Source organism: Phyllostomus discolor, chromosome 4 (assembly GCF_004126475.2).
Source record: "Phyllostomus discolor isolate MPI-MPIP mPhyDis1 chromosome 4, mPhyDis1.pri.v3, whole genome shotgun sequence".
In the NCBI taxonomy this organism is placed as follows: domain Eukaryota; kingdom Metazoa; phylum Chordata; class Mammalia; order Chiroptera; family Phyllostomidae; genus Phyllostomus; species Phyllostomus discolor.
The window spans coordinates 8,051,590-8,071,097 of NC_040906.2; the positions used below are offsets into that span (position 1 = coordinate 8,051,590).

Here is a 19,508-nt window from a genome sequence, read left to right on the forward strand (position 1 = left end):
TTCCCTGACCTCTTTCCTATGCCTCCCATGTAGTTTGCCTACCTTGTATTTATGAAAGCTGCTTCCCCACGAGACAGGGCTACTCTCCGAGCAGGCACTTGGTCCTGCCCACCAGTCCCTTAAAGTGGCTTTTTCTGCTGCCCCCTTTTCCACCCTCAAGCACTCTGTCTGAGATGACTTTTCCAAGGTTTTTCCAAAATTTGCTGGAATACCAGCCAGCCCTTTCCTCTGGCTCTCAGGGTTGCTGCTTCCTGCTGATTTTCATCAGCAAATGTTTTACCGCTAACCTTGCTCCCGCAGCCTTACACTTGTCTGGCACTCAAACACTTTGCTCTCTGCAGCAGGTGAATGTTGTAAGATCAGCCAAGGTTGTGAGGGTCCAAATGTAAATCCTCAACAACACACAGGAACTTGAAGACTCACCTGGCCCTTTGAACTAGAGCCTGTGGACACAATAGGAAGAATAATTGGTGTGATATGATTGCCATTTTATGACCAAAGCTGAAGATGGTTTGATCTCACTCCCTGGTATAATCTCACTCTTTGGTGTAATGCTTTTATTGTATAACAGCACAGCACTTGCAGCTTGAGTACCACAGAACAGTAGACCTGCAATTATCCACTTACTGTTGTAATGTCTTCCTTGGAATAGCTTCATCAGAAGCTTTCCACCAAGCTCTGAGCACCATTTATCTATGTAGTACAGGAAGGATTTTCAAACTCAGTTGTACATATGATTGTATTTGATGGAATTATGGTGCAGAGTTCATCCCAGAGAGATGTCAGAGCAAGCTGGCATCTTAAGAACTGTGTTTGGAGATTTATGAGTGATTTGAGACTAAGAGAAGGCACTTTGGCCCTGACTTAACTACATACACTTACGTGAAGTACAAATCTTCTCTGAGCCTCACATTACTTAAGTGTAAAAACAAAAAAGTAATAATGGTACCTAATCAATGTAGAGATGTTGTGGGGATTAAATGTGGTAAATTGTATAACATACATGTATGTACAGACTTTAGCTAATGCCTAGTACATAGAGCAAGATGAATGCTAGTAATTATTTTATTACTAATATTATTATTGACTTTATTAGAATAGATGATTATTAGTCAACAAGTCTCTTACTCCATGACTTAAGACAAAAAAAAATGTCTAAACTACTAAATATACCTTGGTATGACTGTAATCATGAAATGCTTAGCTTTGGAAATTTAGTACTGAAATTTTTTTAATTTTTGTGTTTAAGGACTTTTATATTCTAATCTAAACCTTTATGCTTCAGTTTCACATGATCTCTTTTAAGTAATAATTTTAGTAGACTAAGTAATCTATAGTATGAATAGTTATATAATATGTTATTTTTGCAGAAATAGTTTTTGGGGTAGTGTTTTGAAAGTGAAAAAAATTATCTAAACTAATTAAGATTTTGCTCTACAGAAATTGGTCAATGTTTCACCAGATCTCCCAAAACTTATCAGCTCCATGAATGTCCAAAAACCAAAAGAAAATGAAATTGTCCTCCTCAGTGGGTTAACATCTGGAAATCTCCAGGCAGATTTTAAAGTATCACAGGTAAGATGTACAAGCTCTTCACAAGATGTTTATTCACATTTATTCACTAGTGATAAGTTATCTATGGTTGGCTCCTGGCAAATATCAATATGAACCCCAAATAGACACCTTACATAAACTCTTCTAGCCTAAAAATAAAAAGTCTTTGAATACTTCATTTGCATTTCTCCCAAATATGCCACTGAGAGCTCGACAGACTTTCTTTTACATCAACTCCTGACCTTTATTATTTTCTCAAGTTCATGGTGTTAAGTGGCACCTAAACCAGAGCAGACACACTAGGCATTCATTGGTTAGCTTGGTTTTCTACTACCTACTGAGTAATAAAAAACAGGATTATCTTCTGTTCCGAGAACAATACCAAAATTTGAATTCATATTATGTGGTCCCTCAATGCCACAGTTTCTTCTTTCTGGATGTTACTTATTTCCTAGGATGCACCCAACAGCCATGTAATACATAAAAGAGAGCAACCCCCAGGATGCAAAGGGAGTTTCCTCGTCCCGAGGAATGAAATTCCCAGAAAAATAGAATGTTATGAAAGATAAAGTAGGAATTAAATGCTCTTATTCTCATTCAACACATTGATGTCCACTGTTATTGATAAATCATTTTATACTCTTTATTTGAACAAAAATAAAAAAATTTAACTTTAATCAATTTACAGAAAAAATATAAAAGATTTCTAAAGGCACACTGTATAAAACAAGTATTAGTTTTCTCAAATAAGATATGCAGACAGTGATAGCTACAGGTTAAGATAACGAGTATTTGTTTTCCTTTAAATTGTTTTTCCTTGGATTTTAGTTTTGCTGAAAATTTTTAAGTACTTTATTCTTCAGTCTTTCAAAATATCAAAAAATTCAGAGGCCTATCCACTATTTCTTGCTCTACTCCTGATGTTTTGTAAACATGTACAAACAGCCCATTTCAATTTGTTAATCAAGACTAGAAAAAAAATTCCTCAAGGTCAATCTAATATATTTCCTTAATGAGAAAAGTAATCATCTGAAAAGAGAACACAGAAATGACTCTAAATATTCTCTCTTTATATTAGACAAAATCATGATGACCAAAAGTAACGTACAAACTTGAGTTTTAAGAGTATTTCTGGACCAGGTCTATTAGTTAAAATTTCTAATTAAGCATGAGAGAAAATTGACATAAGCAGAAAGAGAATGAATTTTCCCATGTAACTAAAGAAAGCAGTAAGTAGATTAAATACAAGGACTTGAACAAAGTCATCAGACATGGATTTTCTCTTGTGGTCTCTCTCTTGCTCTCTCGCTCTTTATCCTATTATTAGGCAAGTTCTTCCCGCTAGGAGGCAATATTTCTTTGGGTTCAAGTTGAGCAAGAAAAAGTAAATGTTTTTTCTAGGTGGCTCCCAGCAAAAGTCTCATTATGTCCTATTGGCTCTCACGTGTCATGTGCCTATTTCTAAACCAATCACTGTGGCCTGAGGAATGCCTATCAAATTGGCCAGGCTTGGGTCACCTCTGGACTTGGAGGTAAATTAACTTCATGGGCTATGAGCATGCCGGAAAATGGCAACCCACAGGGTTAGAAAACGAAAAGAAGGTCAAGTGATATTTGGTCACAAAAGCAGCATCTATGTTCATTAGGGAAAAGAAGAGTAAAATAGTCCAGAACTCATTGAACATCATCCATCAAAAGCATATTTAAAACTCTGCATACTTTTTCTAAAAGCTGTCAAAACAGCCTTGAGCTGCAACAGAAACACTTCAGACACCTTTTTTCCCAGGGGTCCCCCGTCACTTCCTGTGTATCACTTCACCCACAGAAAGGCTAACTGGTGCTTTCAGGGTCACACACATGTAAAGTGCAAGAGCCAGCACTGCAGGCCAGGTGTGTTGGACTCCAATTCCCGTATCCTTTCCAATTCTCCCCATGGCCTCCTGGTCCAGCCAGCCAACAAAGACCCAGCATCCACAGAAGACATGTGCAGTTTGGAAAGGATGGTGGGTTGCACCTGGACCTCCTCAAACTCAGGTGTGCTTAGTAGATTATGTCTTCACCTCATAAAAAGGACAGCCACAGGAGTAGATTTATGGTATATAATAAGCATCTCGGAAAAATGCTTTTCTGTAGGAAATTAACTGATTTTACTTATATGTCCCACTTAGTATTTTACTTGACTGTTGGCTATTGTAATGATCATTTTTCTTAAGATTTTTTAGAGTCTCACTTAGTATTTTACTTGACTGTTCGCTATTGTAATGATCATTTTTCTTAAGACTTTTTAGAGTCTTTCCCTAAGACTCTACTGAGGACAGTTTGAGGAAGAAAAGCTAACTGTTGTGCCCCCTCCTCACTGGGTGTGCACTGGTTTGTATTCATTAGTCTTCTGAGATACATGCGCATGGACAGCTGTGTACGAGTTTGTATAGATTTAATAATTTCCACAAGAAATAAGATTCAAGAGAATACCAGACTGTCAGGAAGCAGTTCCATGTGAACAAGATATCCAACTTACTTACCACTGTATCTGAACACCTACAAAATAATTTAAGTGCTTAGCATTTAGTAGGTGCATAATAAATATGGAATGAATCCACATGTAACTAAGTGAGAAATGTTATGAGTATTGTCTTTCATTCCTCCAATTATATAATCTAATTGTAAAATAGTGTGCATTATTAAAAAAAAAATGATAGAGTCATTTGCTGAGGTAAAAAGACAAAGACACGACTGGCCAAAGAGAGAGCAGCTCATAGGCAACAAAACTTAGGGAGCAGAAGAGGCGCTGTCCGCATTAGCTTTGCAATAACGTTGCCCAGAGGAGCACCGACAGTTCGTAAATGGATGGTTCCTCTTGGTGTTCTTTGTACTCCGCCCTTGTCCCTCATTTGAAAAAACAAAACAAACCATTTTTTTCTACTTAATATCCCTTTGGGGTTTTTTTTTTTTGAAATAAAAGACTAACATTTAAATAGTCCTTTGTACTTCCCAAGGTACTTCCATTATTATTTCATTAAATCACCATGACTAGTCTCTCAAAATGGAGAAAGGTCTTTTTTTAATCTTTATTTTATTGAATAGAAAACGAAGATAAAAGAAGGGAGGTAACTTGTTAGGGGGGCTACTAAAAATTGTAAGCTGACCACCCAAATTTGTCCTTGGTACCATCATTTCCTGGGTCCAAGGGGCTGAGCGGCTGGTTTGCCACCTTCCTCACAGCATCTATGGGAGCATTAACTACATGCCCTTGGCACTGACTCAAACGTCCCCAATTAACCCAGCTCGGGTGGCCTCTGCCAACGTCTCCATCCTCACTGTTCGATTAGCAGGTAGGCAGCTTCCAGTGCACAAGGCAGCCAAGCTGAGGGCATCTGTAAACAAGCCACGATTGGTAATAGTTGGCTAAGATGAGATTCAGCATCGCTGTGCTGCCTCAACACTGCTGGTCTATAAAAAAAATACGGTTGGTGGTACCTACAGAATAATTCAGGCCTTTGGGAGATTTGCTCCAATTTGCAAAAGTGCCTCCTATCATGAAGATACAAAAAAAAAGTTTTTTTTTTAGTAAAGACATTTATTGAGCACAGATGGACAGCAATTCTCCTACACCGGCTCTTCAAAACCCAGTTGCCTTCTGTTTCAGTGGAGTTGTGGTCCAGCTCAGCTCTGGCCTCTGGCCCCTATTTTAATAGCTTTGAATAAAGTCTTTCTTACCTTTTTAACTTTGCCCAGGGCAATTTTTGTTTTGACAGAAGAAGAAAAATATGTGCTACAACTGGTCTTATTTTCCCCTAAGTCCAATATCCTCCTAGGCACCCGGTGTTCCCAAACATCATTTGAATGTTTTCAAACACTTCATCAATATAAGCTCAGAAGATCTTCCAAAGATTGATGTTTTAAAGGTCCCCATTCCTCACAGGGGAGATTGGTGGAAGAAGAAAGGTCAGAGCCAACGGTTTTCTATTTTCTCTTTTAATAAAATGACTTTTCTCCTCTCCACATGCAGTGTCCTTGGCTGCCAGATATCTGCCTGGTCCAGTGTGCGAGAGGGAACAGACCGAACAGTACCAATTGCATCATCTTTGAAATCAACAAGTTTTTGATTGGGCTGGAACTGGTGCAGGAGCGGCAGCTCCACCTGGAAACAAACATCTTGAAGGTGGAGGATGACACGAACTGCTCCCTGTCTTCCATCGAGGAAGACTTTCTCACGGCCTCTGAACACTTGGAGGAAGAGAGTGAGGTGGAAGAATACAGGAATGGTGAGTAAATAAAACAAGTGTGCATTGTGAAATTAGCTACCCCATAAAAATGTCTGCGTGCAATTTTAGAAGAGTTTTGGGCCATGTCGGTTTGGCTGACACATCACTGTCTTCACTGCCTGAGTTTAGGAAGGATGGAGGGTAAGAAGACACTGGGGAGGATGCTGGCTGATGCACTGAGATTTAGGAGTTAGATGGCTCCATTCTCCCCAAAGAAGCCTTAGGGCTGCTGAAGGAAATCTGTGTGCTTTAAAGGGAAATCCTTTTATATCCCTATTATGTGTGTTTGGCTCCTTTGTCAAAAATTATTTGTCTGGGTGAGACACAGACAGACAACAGTATGGGGGTTACCAGAGGGAAGGGGGTGGGGGAGTGGTAGAGGGTAAAGGGGGACAAATATATGGTGACAGAAGGTGTTTGAGTTTGGGTGGTGGGCTCACAATGCAATATACAGATCATGTGTCCTAATAATGTACAATTGAAACCTACATGACCCTATTAACCTATGTCACCTCCATAAATTTATTATTTTTTTAAAAAAAGGGAAATCCTCCTGCTGCCAAGATATGGAGACTATCACTGGGAGGAAAGTTAACTTCCACCGCCTAAGATTTCCATCAAAGGCACTGGTTTGCTGAAGCAAGTTGGATTGGCCTGAATCTTTTTGAAGCTGTGAAACCTGGGGCCAGTTACCTAGTCTTTCTGAGCCCTTATCTATAGTTTGGGAATATAATAGTATTATATTTAAAACCGATATGATACTGTCACGTGTCTGGGAAATGCATTGTTCGGCAAGTCCATTGTTGTGCAAATATCGCAGTTCACTTACTCAAACTTAGATGTGACTGAGCTGTGCACCGAGGCTGTGTGGTATAGCCTATCGCTCCTAGGCTGTGAGCCTGTACAGCATTTTGTTATACAAAAACAACGTGAGGCTCAGTCAAGAACAAGAGCAAATAGTGCAATCAAGAGACTCAGTAAACACAAGATGAACTCATATGTATGAGGGTGTTGCTGGTGTAACACAGCATACTATTTTACAGCAAACTTTTTTTCAATATAAGTAGTAGGAATTGTGCCAGGACACTGCAATAGCTACAATGTCACTAGATTATAAAAAAAAATTTTTCTCCATTATAATCCTATGGAACCACCGCTGTATATGTGGTCTGACACTGGCCGGTCGTCATGTGACGTATGACTGTATTATACTATTACTAAGGTGAAGACAGAAGAAAATAACCCAGGAAAGTGCTTAGCACTCATTTACTCACTCTTTCTACTGACTTACTAATGGAGTTCAGTGAACAATGGACTCCCTTCCCCACGCTTCGCCTTACGAAGGGACACCGCAGATGTTGTTGCCACTGTCCCTGGGGCAAGCTCTAGACAAACTTCAGAGCAAATTTCTGTAACAAGACCCTCTATTGAGCTTGCTGTACGCATCCCCCTCCTTCCTGTTTACTCAGTGGGAGGCTTTGGGTTACTCTCCCCTGCAAATTGGCAGCCAGCTCTCCGCTCCCAAAAGCCTTCTTCCCTGACTATAACAATGGTATTTCTCTTCTGAATTGAAACCTATTTATTGGGCAGAATTCCATAATGCAGCACAGAAGCCTTTCAGGTTCATTCTTCTTAAAGAAATATTCAAGTGCTATTTTGGGGGGAAAACGATGCCTGATGCTTTAAAGCATTTTTAGAAAATAATTGTTGTTAGACTCATGAGAACCTGCTATTGAAAAAGTAATAGCGGTCTTACTTTTCTCTTCACTAGGTTGTGAGAATATAAATGTCTCCGCCAATGTTATGGAAAGTAAAAAGCCAAAGGAAGTCACGCAGGAGGAATGGAATTACGATAAGGAACAGTCCCTTTATACCTTGGAAAACAAATACATCAGCAAGCATCCTATGGCATGGATTAAGACAGAAGGATCTCTGGAAAAAGTAGCAGAAGATACAACTTTGCAAGGTCTAGATCCATCAGCTAAACTATCAGAGTGGAAAGGTGAAGGTGTGAGGAATCAGGGGACAGCTGCAGATTATCATTATCCAGAAAATGTCAAAGATCCAGCGGAAACACTGCAGGCACTATATATTCCAGACAATGCTTGTTTCCCCAGGGTGCTTATGCCAGATGGGCCTTGTGCCTGTGGCACTGTCATGGGGCACGGCCACAGCTCCGACCCAGGAGACCATGAAAGTACAACAAACTCTCTTCTCCCCATACAGGATGGAGAAGCCACAACTGGCGAGTATGCTACAAATTTAGCCGAATCCGTGCTGCAGGATGCATTTATTAGATTATCTCAGTCCCAGCCTCCACTCCCCCAGGAATCTGCGGTCAGTGTCCCTGTAGGAAGTGCTCTGCTCCCGAGTGGCTGCTCCACAAAAGATATCGTGGTCTCTCCGTCATGGAGTGACCTCCCCAAAATTGTCATTGTTCAGAGTCCAGATGGCAGCAATGGAGCCCCTGAGCCAGGCATCTCTTCGTGCTCCGACATGGAAGTCTCTCTTGACCCCTCAGGTGTCCCCTCCGGAGACAATGCCAGCAGACACCCCCAGAGTGCTCTAGAAGTAGCATTAGCGTGTGCGGCCACCATGATTGGAACTATTTCCAGCCCTCAGGCCACAGAAAGACTGAAAATGGAGCAAGAATCCCTTATTGCAAACCACCCACTGGGATGCAGCGAACCACTGCAGACTCCAGCAGTGCAAGCACTCAAGGAAGCTCCCATCAGTGAATACTCCTTTCCATCTGCGCTGTGTGGCATGACTCAGGTGGCCAGTGCCGTTGCCGTCTGCGGCCTGGGGGAAGTGGGAGAGGTGGAGTGCCCTGAGGCTTCGAGTAGAATCCTGTCTGCCACTGAGTCTTCCGCAGCAATTCCCCCGCTTTTTAATCTAGCAGCAGGGAGGGGCGTGGAGCTGGGCAAAGAAGCCATTGCAGAGGCCTTGTTCAAGGAGGCCGCTCTGGTTTTAACGGGGCCTGACACCCACGGCGGCATTGGAGACCTCATGGCATCAATGAACCGAAGAATTATGGAAGCGGCTTCAAAGCCACAGAGCTCGAGCCCAGAAAATGTCCTCGGAAATGAGCTGGCACAGGCCCTATCCAATGTTATCCTGAAGCACTCCATCGATGAGGTTCACCAGCAGAATAAAATAACTGACCCTGACAATGGCGGGCACTCGTCTGAAACTCTGGACACTCTCATGGAAAGTACAAATCAGCTGCTCTTCAACGTGATATGCTCCACGTTCAAGAAGATGAGCCATATTGCACAGCACGGCGAATGTCCCACTGTTCTTTCCAAGGAGACCCCTGGACGGAGGGAACCCGAACTAGACACCCGGACACCTGATCGGGCTGCTAGCCAGGCATGGACAAAAGCCACTGAACACTACAGCAGCCATCCACTTATTCATCCGTGTGGCACTAGTCTGGTCATCAGTGACCTTGCAGATGGCATGCCTCCTCAGCACGCCAGCAACGGCTCGGCAAAGCCGGGCCCCTTCCAGACCCCCATGCTGCAGCCCGAATGGACTTGTAGTGCCAGGGTGCCTCGCCCTTCGACTGCTAAAACGTCCCCCAAGGAAACACATCTGAAAGGAAGCATAGGAAACGATGCAAAAGCCCATCATCAGACACCGAGTCACAACGTGAATGAACGCAGAGCCTCTTCAGAAGGAGAAAGGACACCCACAGTCACCAAGTACAACAGCAGTTCCCAGGATTCTGAGGACGGCTTCAGTCCAAACATCCAAGAGAAGCACAACTGCGCCTCACCTCTACACAGTGAAGTTCAAGTTCATCTCTCTTTGTTAGGGAGTGACTTGCCGCTTCCTGCTCAGTCCATGCTACACACTAAACACACAGACGTATACTGCATTACGGACTTTGCCGAAGAATTAGCAGAGACCATTGTCTCCATGGCAACCGAAATCGCAGCAATTTGCCTTGACAACTCAAACGGGAAACAACCCTGGTTTTGTGCATGGAAGAGAGGGAGTGAGGTTCTGGTCACCCCGAACGTACCCTGCCGCTCCGTGAAGAGGAAGAAGGAGAGCCAGGCCGGCGGGGCCTCTGTGCGGAAACACAAGCCGCCGCGGCTCAGCGAGATCAAGAGGAAAACGGATGAGCACCCGGAGCTTAAGGAGAAGCTGATGAACAGGGTCGTGGATGAGTCGATGAACCTCGAGGACATCCCAGACTCTGTCAACGTCTTTGCAAACGAAGTGGCAGCCAAGATCGTGAACCTGACGGAGTTTTCCCTGGTGGACGGCGTCTGGCAAGCCCAGAGCTTTCCCCGCAATCGCTTGCACAGCGGAGACCGGTGGATGCGGCGGAAGGCCTCCAGCTGCGAAAGCATCGCGGAGGAGGACTCCAGCGCCAGGGCCTATGCCAGCAGCCTGGGCCTAATGAGCGCCCTCAGCCAGCCAGGGAGCAGGGCCAGCTCCGTGTCCAAGCAGTCGAGCTGCGAGAGCATCACCGACGAGTTTTCCAGGTTCATGGTGAACCAGATGGAAAATGAAGGACGGGGATTTGAGTTACTGCTGGACTACTACGCGGGCAAGAACGCCAGCAGCATTGTGAACTCGGCCGTGCAGCAGGCGTGCCGGAGGAGCGACCACCTCAGTGTGAGGCCGAGCTGCCCCTCCAAGCAGTCCAGCACGGAGAGCATAACCGAGGAGTTCTACAGGTACATGCTGAGGGACCTTGAGAGAGAGAGCAAAGACGGCACCTCCTCCAGGCGAGGCAGCCAGGACTGGGCGGCTGGCTTGTTGTCGCCTTCCCTGAGATCCCCACTGTGTTACAGGCAGTCGTCCATGCCGGACGGCAGAGCCCTGGGCCCCAGACTGACCGTGAATGCGCCACTGAAAGCCAACTCCTTAGATGGCTTTGCTCAAAACAGCCAGCGAGACTTCCTGAGCGTGCAGCCATGCAGCGGTGCTTCCTCCACCGGCCTCTGCAAATCCGACTCCTGCCTGTATCGCAGGGGCGGGACCGACCACATCACAACCATGTTAATCCATGAGACGTGGGCGAACTCCATCGAGGCCCTCATGCGGAAGAACAAAATTATAACGGATGATGTCCAAGCCAGTGCTGAGCCCGTGTCTGGTGGCTCTCCCTTGCACGGAGACAAGTGTGCAAACAGATTGGCTTCGGGCAGAGTGCAAAGTGGGCCGATTCTTCTTGTCCAAGAGTCTATCGATTACCAGAGGAAAGACTCTGTTACCGAAAGCCTCCATCCCCCGGGGTCCTCTCCAAGCAAAGATGCCCATCTTAGCTTAGATTCTGAAAAGGAGACGTCCTTGTGTCATGGTGGTGTCCCTATAAACCACCCCCGGCAATCACTTCTTTCAAGGGAGGTGCCTTTAATTCAGATTGAAATAGACCAGAGAGAAGAGTGTGTTGGCGAACCTGAACACACGCCGTCCAAAGGCTGCCCCCTCGAAGCAGCAGAGGAGCGCTTGGAGGAAGACAAAACCCCGGATGTGGGGAGGGGTGGAGACACTGAGAAGAGTGCAGGCCAGAACCGCAGGTGAGTGCGTGACCTGTGAGACTGCAGGTAAATAAAACCCATCATACAGTTTTGACTCAAATGGTACTGACACGGTGGTTAAAATAGGTACAACCTGGGGACTTTCAAAAAATCTTGGAAATACGTGAGTAAGGCCTCCAGCTGATTTAGGGTTTTGTTCCATATAATGACCCAAACCCATATTCCCTCGTGTGTTCCCTCAGCTCATGATATGGCTTTCTCATTTTGTGTTCCAATAGTAACAAGGAAAAAATGTGCAATCATCAGCCTTAGAAAGTCAAGAGATATATGTCTGCTTCCAAAACATAAGGACTCCTAAATATTCAATATATTTTTCTTTGTGGAGCAAAGTAAAGAACTGTTATAGAACACGAACTCCATTAACAAACCTTGTAACCATGTCGCCTTGGGCAAGTCCCCTAATCTCCCTCAGTTTACCCACCTATAGGTCGGAATAATGATGATGATGATGATGATGATGATGTCATAAGAGCAATCTTAAGTGCCTACCATTCAATAAAGGTTTGCTTTACAGTTGCTATTGTTGTTTGGGGTTAGGGTATAGGGTTGCCTTAATTCCAGGAGAAGGGTTTCCCAAGAGAAAACTTGTTATGAATAGTGTGAGAATTTCATTGACACAGATGACTTCCCAGGATTTGAAAGAGGAAAAAATATTCATATTTAGATCACATTTTCTAATCTGAGTTGTTTCCATGAAATCTGATATGTCAAAATAACTAAATATAGAACTCAATTCCCTACGAAAGCGTTCCTACCGACTTACTCACAGAGAGAGGCAGGTGACACAGGCACTCCTAATTCTGTTTAGAGGCTGGGATGTGTCGTGTCCTGAAGATATTTTTAGGCTTCTCTCTCAGGGACTAAAATGTCATAAAACCTCAGCATACTGAAATAATATGCTTTCTCACTTTCTGATTTGATAATAGAGTAACAGCTTCAGAATATATTATGGAGGTCATGTCTAAAACTCATATTTCAGGTCACCCCGTTTGTCCAGATACCTGAATTACCCCACTTCTTGACTCCTGAAGAACCATTATCCTATTGTCAGGCAGTCATGTGTTCTTAATTCAGCCATGCTCTCTGATGTAATTGAAGGATAATTATCAAACTTTCTGATAATTTGGGACTATAAGTATAAACACCAAACTGAGATTCTGAATATCAACAGGTTGCACTCACCGACATAATCTGATTTTTTTAGAAACATATTTTATGCTGTGCATTCACTTATGTGTATTTTAAGAAAAAAATAGTATTCATCCAACAAATATTTGATACCCAGCCATGCATACTCTCTTTGGACCTACAAACACAGAAGAATGTAGAGATTTGGTGCCTGTTCCCAAGGCTCTTACGCAGCAGTGGGAGAGATAAACACTACCCATGAAAAACCTCTTCAGAAAACCATTCTTGTAGAGTGTGACACGATAAAAAATATGAAGAGTAATGTGATAGAAAATAGCTAGTTGGTCAAAGAGGCTGCTTAAGATATGATGTTGGCATTTTAGATGAGACCTAAAAGGGGCATAAGGGAGCAAACCATGTGAAGAAACGAGGTGAGACTTGTGTTTCCAGCATTATGGTTTTCTAGGTAGCCTGAAAAATTCTCCCACCATGAATCAACTAGAAATTCTGGATGAATAAAACCTACCTTTAACATAGGACTGAGATTAACTTTATTAATAATCATGATCATCTCAGAGGTAGAAAATGGAAGGAACTAGAGGTAAAAGTGGTGAGTTAAAGCTGATTCTGCACCTGTTTCCAAAGCATTTGTCAGTTTCAATAATATACATGTTTATTTTCTAAAGGCTAAAAGAAACCAGGAAATGATACCGTGAGCCCCTGAATGGTTAAGACTTAGAACGGAAACCAACCTCCAGATTCTGAAGAGTTGTGTCCTTAGTATCAATATGAACTTAGGAAAAAGGATCACCACTGGAAAAAGGGAGCTGATTTGAAACATCATTCAGGCCCTGGTTGGGTGGCTCAGTTGGTTGGAGTGTTGTCCCATACACCAAAAGTTTGCAGGTTCGGACCCAGGGCACATACCAAGGTTGCTGATTTGATTCCCAGTTGAGGCACATACAGGAGGCAACTGATCGATATTTCTTTCTCACATCAATGCCTCTCTCTCTCTCTCTCTCTCTCTCCCTTCCTCTCTCTCTAAAATCAGTAAACAGTTCTCAGGTGAAACATTTTAAAAAATTACCTTTCAAGTTTAGAGCTTTGGGTAGAGGGAAAAAAATCCACTAAGAATTTATTACCACAGCTTACCCAAATGCATGTTTAGAGATCTAATTTGTACCACCCAAGGGGTCCATGGAACCCCCAAGCTGGTAAATGACCTTAGAACAACCTCAGGTTAAAATCACCGTGAGAACTTCGCAGAGGGAAAAATTAATCTCCGTGTATTGAAGCTCAAGGCTCAGAGGATTCCAACAGAGAAAGCCCCATCAAATATTAACTCAGAACCTCACATTGCAAGATGCACAACGAATCAAGACATTGTAAACAAGACTCGGCACAAACATCAGATGGCAGGATTGGCCCTAGCAGGAACCTCAGGTGTTGGAATTATTAAATACAGAATATGAAATAAATATATTTTTCACATTTGAAAAAATAAGGTATACAAAGCAGGGTCAAGGAACAAACTACAATCAAAGTAGGATGAGGTAGATTTAAAAATCAGTTCAATATGGACTTGGGGTGGCAAACACACGATATGATATACAGATGATGTATTATAGAATTGGACACCTGAAACCTATGTAATTATATTAACCATTGTCACCCAGTAAATCCAATCAATAAATGTTTTAAATCTGTTAAATACTCTAAGAGATGACAAATATAATCATTGAAAAAAAGTTCTACATATAAAATATATTACCTTTTTAAATTATCGAAATCAAAATTTCGATGGCATACCTGTGGAGAGAAATATAGGAAAATGTGACAGAACCGTGTTCCACCCTCAGTGGGGTAAGTGAAGCTGAACCTGCCCTGCCTCTCTAAACAAGGAGAAAAATGGACAAATTGTCTGAGATGATTGCTACCAGGCTTGTGCAGCAAACATTCCATTGAGAGAAGAAAAACAAACAGGGAGAGCCCTACAGTCGGCCCAACCTTCTGCCTGGGCTCCCGTTTCAGACCACAGTGAAAGAGGACACACCCGAGCAGAGCTCAGAGGGCATGCCCAGCTGAGTGAGCAGTTACAGACCGCAGGGCTCTCTGCAGGGAAGCATCTCCATGTGCCTCCGGTGGGGGCCACTCAGGCCTGCCACAGAACACTGAGCCGCACGTGCGCGTGCAGGGAAAACCCCGTGAGGCTGGAGAGCTATGAACGGAACAACTGCACAACATCACACAGGACTAGAGAGGTTGAGTTCCGGCCAAACTCAACAATAAGAAAACAAGCCAGTTTTAAAAACTGGATAAAAAAACTTGAACAGACACATGATCAAAAAATAAGACATACAGATATCAAACATCAGTATAAAAAGCTGTTCAGCATCCTATGTTATTAGGCAATCACGTATTTAAATGACAACGAGATACCACTACACACCCGTGAGAAGGCCACAGTCCCAAACACGACAGCACAAAATGCTAGTTTGGAGCTAGTTTGAATGTGGAGCAACTGGAAATGCAAATATGCATTTGCTCGTGGTGGAAATGCTAATATAGTACACCCACTTTGGAAGACAGTTTGGCAGTTCCTTTAAAAAATAAACGTGTTCTTATGAAATGACCCAGCAATAATGCTTCATGGTGTTTGCCCAAATGAGTTCAAAACTTAAGCCAACATGAAAACACCTGCACACAAGATTTTACAGCAGCTTTATTTATAATTGCCGAAACTTGGAAACAACTCTGATTTTCTCTAGTAGGTCAATGGATAAATAAGCTCTTGTACATCCAGGCAATGGGATGTTATTCAGCACTAAAAAGAAATGAGCTATTAAGCTGTGAAAAGACATGGAGGAAACTTAAATGCATATTACTAAGTGAACAAAGACAATCTGAAAAGGCTACATACTGTACAATTCCAACTATGTGACATCCTGGAGTACCCATACAGTAAGAAGCTCAGAGGTTTTGAGAGGTTAGGAGGGAGGAAGAGAGGGATAAATAGGCAGAGCAGAGCAGATTTTTAGAGCAGCGATACTATTCTGTATGATACTAAAATGGTAGATATGTGTCACTATACATTTGTCCGCACCCATAATATATGCACCTCCGAAGTGAGCTGTAGTGTCAACTAGGTGCTTCGAGTGATAGTGATGCATTGATGTGGGTTCACTGGCTGTGATAAATGTACCTCTCTCGGCGCAGGATGGTGCAGGGCTGTGCCTGCGTGAGGAGGGGGCCATATGGGAACTCTGTTCTTTCTGCCCAATTTACTGTGAACCTAAAACTGCTCTAAAAAATAAAAACAGCTATTGAAATAACTGAAGATAAAACCTAAAGAGTAATCTCTTATAAAAATAAAATATTGGGGACTATGCCACTACATCTGCCCAAGAAGAAGAGTTTGTGGAAGTATTCAGGCTGAAGGAATATAGTGTAGAGGGAAGCTTGGATCTAGAAAGAGGAAAAGGATTTCCACAAATAGTAAATATGTAGGTAAATATAAAACACTTTTTCTTACTTTTAAAATTTATTCAAAATATAAGTATTTAAAACAAAAGTAATGTTTATGACATGTAGAGAATTAAAATATATCAATCGCAGCACAAAGAATGGGAGAAGGAAATGGAAATGTACTATTGTAAGAGTCTTCCATTCTGTGTGAATTTGTGTCATTTCATCAGAAGGCAGACAGTGATAATTAAAGATGCACATTGTTATCCCTGGAATAACTACTAAAAAATAAAATAAAGAGCTATGCTAGTAAGCTAAAAGTGGGGTTAAAATGTAAAAATGTTTCAGTTGACACAAAGAAATGTATAAAATGAGGGAAAAAAGAAAGAACAGATGGTACTAATGGAAAATAATAGAGATGATATATTTAATCTCAATCATATGATCATTATGTGAATTAGTAATAGCCTGAACATTCTTATTCAAAGGCAGAGATTGTCAGACTGATTAGAAAAGCAAAACTCTACCATAAGCTATAAGAAATGCATTTCAAATGTAAAGATACAAATAAGTTATAAATAAAATGATGGGAAAAGGAGTATAACAAAGATGGAATAACTACATTAATTTCAGACTGAGTAGAATTTAGGACAATGAATTTTATCGTAATAAAGAAGGATATTTTATAATAAGAGAGGGGCCCACTTGTAAAAATAGACATAATAATTATACATATGTAATTCCCTAAATAAAATAACTTCAAATTGTATGCAATAATATCTGTTAAAGCTGGAAGGAGAAATAGACAAATTCACAATTATAGTTGGAAATTTCACACTCTTCTCTCAGTTATTGATAAAATAATAGGCAGAAAGCCAATAAGGATATAGAAGACTTGAACACCATTCTCAATCAACTTGACCTAATTAGTATTTATTAAATGCTCCATCAATGACAACAGACTATACACTTTTAGTGCACTTAAAGCATTCACCAAGACTATTCTTAATAAATGCAAAAAGAATTGAAATCATATAAAGTATGTTCTTCAATCACAATGGAATTAAACCAAAAGTCAGTCACAAAGAGATGTCTGGGAAATACTCCAAAATATTTGAAAATCAATAACACACATCTAAATTATCCACTAGTAAAAGTGTAAGTCACGGGGGAAATTAGAATAAATTTTGCATTGAATGAAAATGAAAACACAACACATTAGAATTTGTGGGATGCAGCTAAAGCAGTACTTAGGAAAGAAATGAATACCTCTAAATGTTTCTTTTTAAAGAAGAATTATTTAACATAAATGATCTAAATTTCCATCTTAGTCTAAAAATAGATTATTAAATTAAAGCCAAAGAAATATAAGGAAGAAAATAATAAAAATAAGACCAGAAATTAATGATTACAAAAATAGAGAAAATTGATGAAACCAAACACTTTTACAGTCCAGAGGTTGGCAAATAAGTTCATGTTTCTGCATTTAAAGCTCAAGTAAAATATTTAAGGTGTATAATGTTTAATTGTCATGATTTCCCCTTTCAAAAAAATTTTACAGTAATAAACAATTGCACGGCGTGGTGGAAAGAACACTCTTACTGTAGTTTTGTATTTAGTATTATTATCACCCTCTACCTATGGCAAGTGATTCCTCTTTTCCACTTATAGTAACGACTCAAATTTCTTCCTAAAATAAGCATATATAGGTTACATAAAGGAAACTAATTACAATAAATTTTGTCATTCTTATAATACAGAGGGAATGCGGATATGGCAAAAACCGTGACAGCGATTTGCTAATAAATGAAATTGGGGAACACCGGGCTAGATGATTGCTGAGGTCTCTGCCAGCTCAGAAACTCTGTAATTTGACTTGATAGCATATCAGATGCACTTGTCAAAAGCTCCGTGCATGAACTGTAAGATCAGACGTGGAAAAAAGCCAAATACACACATCTGCATAACACACCTGCGCACTGTTCACAGATAAACAAGCATGGCTATAAATTGTCTCCAAAGAAAAGGAAGGCTAGTGCTTCCGATAATCATTATTCATCCTGAATTCCCCAGTTACGTAACAGGCAATATGCAGTTTACTGTAAAATAGAGCATGAAATTATTAAGATAAAGAAAATACACTGACAGACTCATTTTTAACCTGGATGTTCAATGTCAATCAGTGAGATGTAACTTCTGCTTTAGTAAGAAATATCTTGGAATACATTTTTCTAATAACACAAGGCTCTAATTCACTAAGACATATTAGTCTAGGAACTTACTTTGTAACTGACAAATAAATGGTTTTGGAGCTCTCTCCTCCATGCTCAGTACTTGGGCCATTTCCACTTTTTGTGGAATACATATATTGTTTCTATTTGTTATCAATGACATTTCCTTTCACTTGAACTTAACTAAATTCACTACATGTCTCTCCGGCTGCATCAATTCTCCTCCTTTCTCTTGGCTTAATTTGGAAGCATATCGACACTTTTTAAGGAAAAGTCCATGTTATCAAGGATCTTTTTTAACCAAGTGTTAGCAGCACAGCATGCTAGGAACAGCCACACCACAATACCATACCTTTCCAGAATGCTGTGAGAAAGAATCCTAGGGGTGGGGATCTAGGCACTAAGATAAATGCATTAAATAATCTTTATTCCCTAATTTATATCTTGCAAAAACCCTGGTGAAATGGGCATTATGATTTCTCTTTGAGAGGCTGAATAGGTGACAAGTGGAGGAAGGGTTAGGTTTAGGGTTAGGGTTAGGGCTACAGTTAGTGTTAGGGTCAGGGTTAGGGTTGGGGTTGGACTGTAGGCACAGAGCTCAAAGCACCCGTGTCTCCAGCACTTGGTCAGAAGAAGCAATGGGGCAGAGACCGAGAGGCAGGGAATCCCTGGATGGGTTGAGAAACAACAGGTGTTTTGTTTGCTTAGTAATGACTAGGGTGGAGGCTGATAACCCTGGGTAGGCAGGGAGAACCTTGAAGGACAGAGTTTAACTTCACAGGGTGCTTGTAGGTTTTTGGTAAGAATGGTCAAAGATAGGTCTTAGAAACACCAGTTTGGCACCATTGCTTAGAAGGTTTTTAAGAGGAGAAACAGCTGGATCTCTCTGTTTGGAGGCTGACACAGTATAGCCCAGCCAAAGAGTAACCGTGGATGCAATGCCCACCAGACTCAAAACTTGAGATCCAACGTCTGGTACCAACTCGTTGGACCTCACTGGACTTTGCGTCCTAATCTACTGGAAATCTATGATGCTTCTTTCAAATCTAAAATTCCAGCAATTTAAAAGAACCTACATTAAGATTGTTTGATGAGCATAGAGACAGAGATAAGTATGGGAGAGATACTTTAGAGATGGAACCCAAAGAGTACAGCAGCTGATGGAACGTAGAGGGCCGAGTGCAGGAGACTCGAGATGCTAAGCCCGGGCACTCAGGAAAATCAATGGAAATAAGAAACGCAGGAAGAGGGTGAGGAGCCATTAGAATTTGTTTTAGAAACATTGATTTCGAGATGTTCATGAG

The 19,508-nt window shown here is 41.5% G+C and overlaps 1 protein-coding gene across 7 annotated transcripts in view; it reads left to right on the top strand.

The window, feature by feature from the left end:
• Nucleotides 1-19,508, top strand: part of LOC114494546 (SPHK1 interactor, AKAP domain containing) — a 118,666-nt gene that overhangs the window by 87,476 nt on the left and 11,682 nt on the right. For all 7 annotated transcript variants that reach the window (XM_028509745.2, XM_028509746.2, XM_036022752.1 and 4 more), the window contains 3 exons: nucleotides 1,441-1,575; nucleotides 5,564-5,819; nucleotides 7,591-11,359. In XM_028509745.2, the coding sequence (XP_028365546.1) occupies nucleotides 1,441-1,575; nucleotides 5,564-5,819; nucleotides 7,591-11,359 (4,160 nt within the window). The remainder of the gene's footprint in view (nucleotides 1-1,440; nucleotides 1,576-5,563; nucleotides 5,820-7,590; nucleotides 11,360-19,508) is intronic.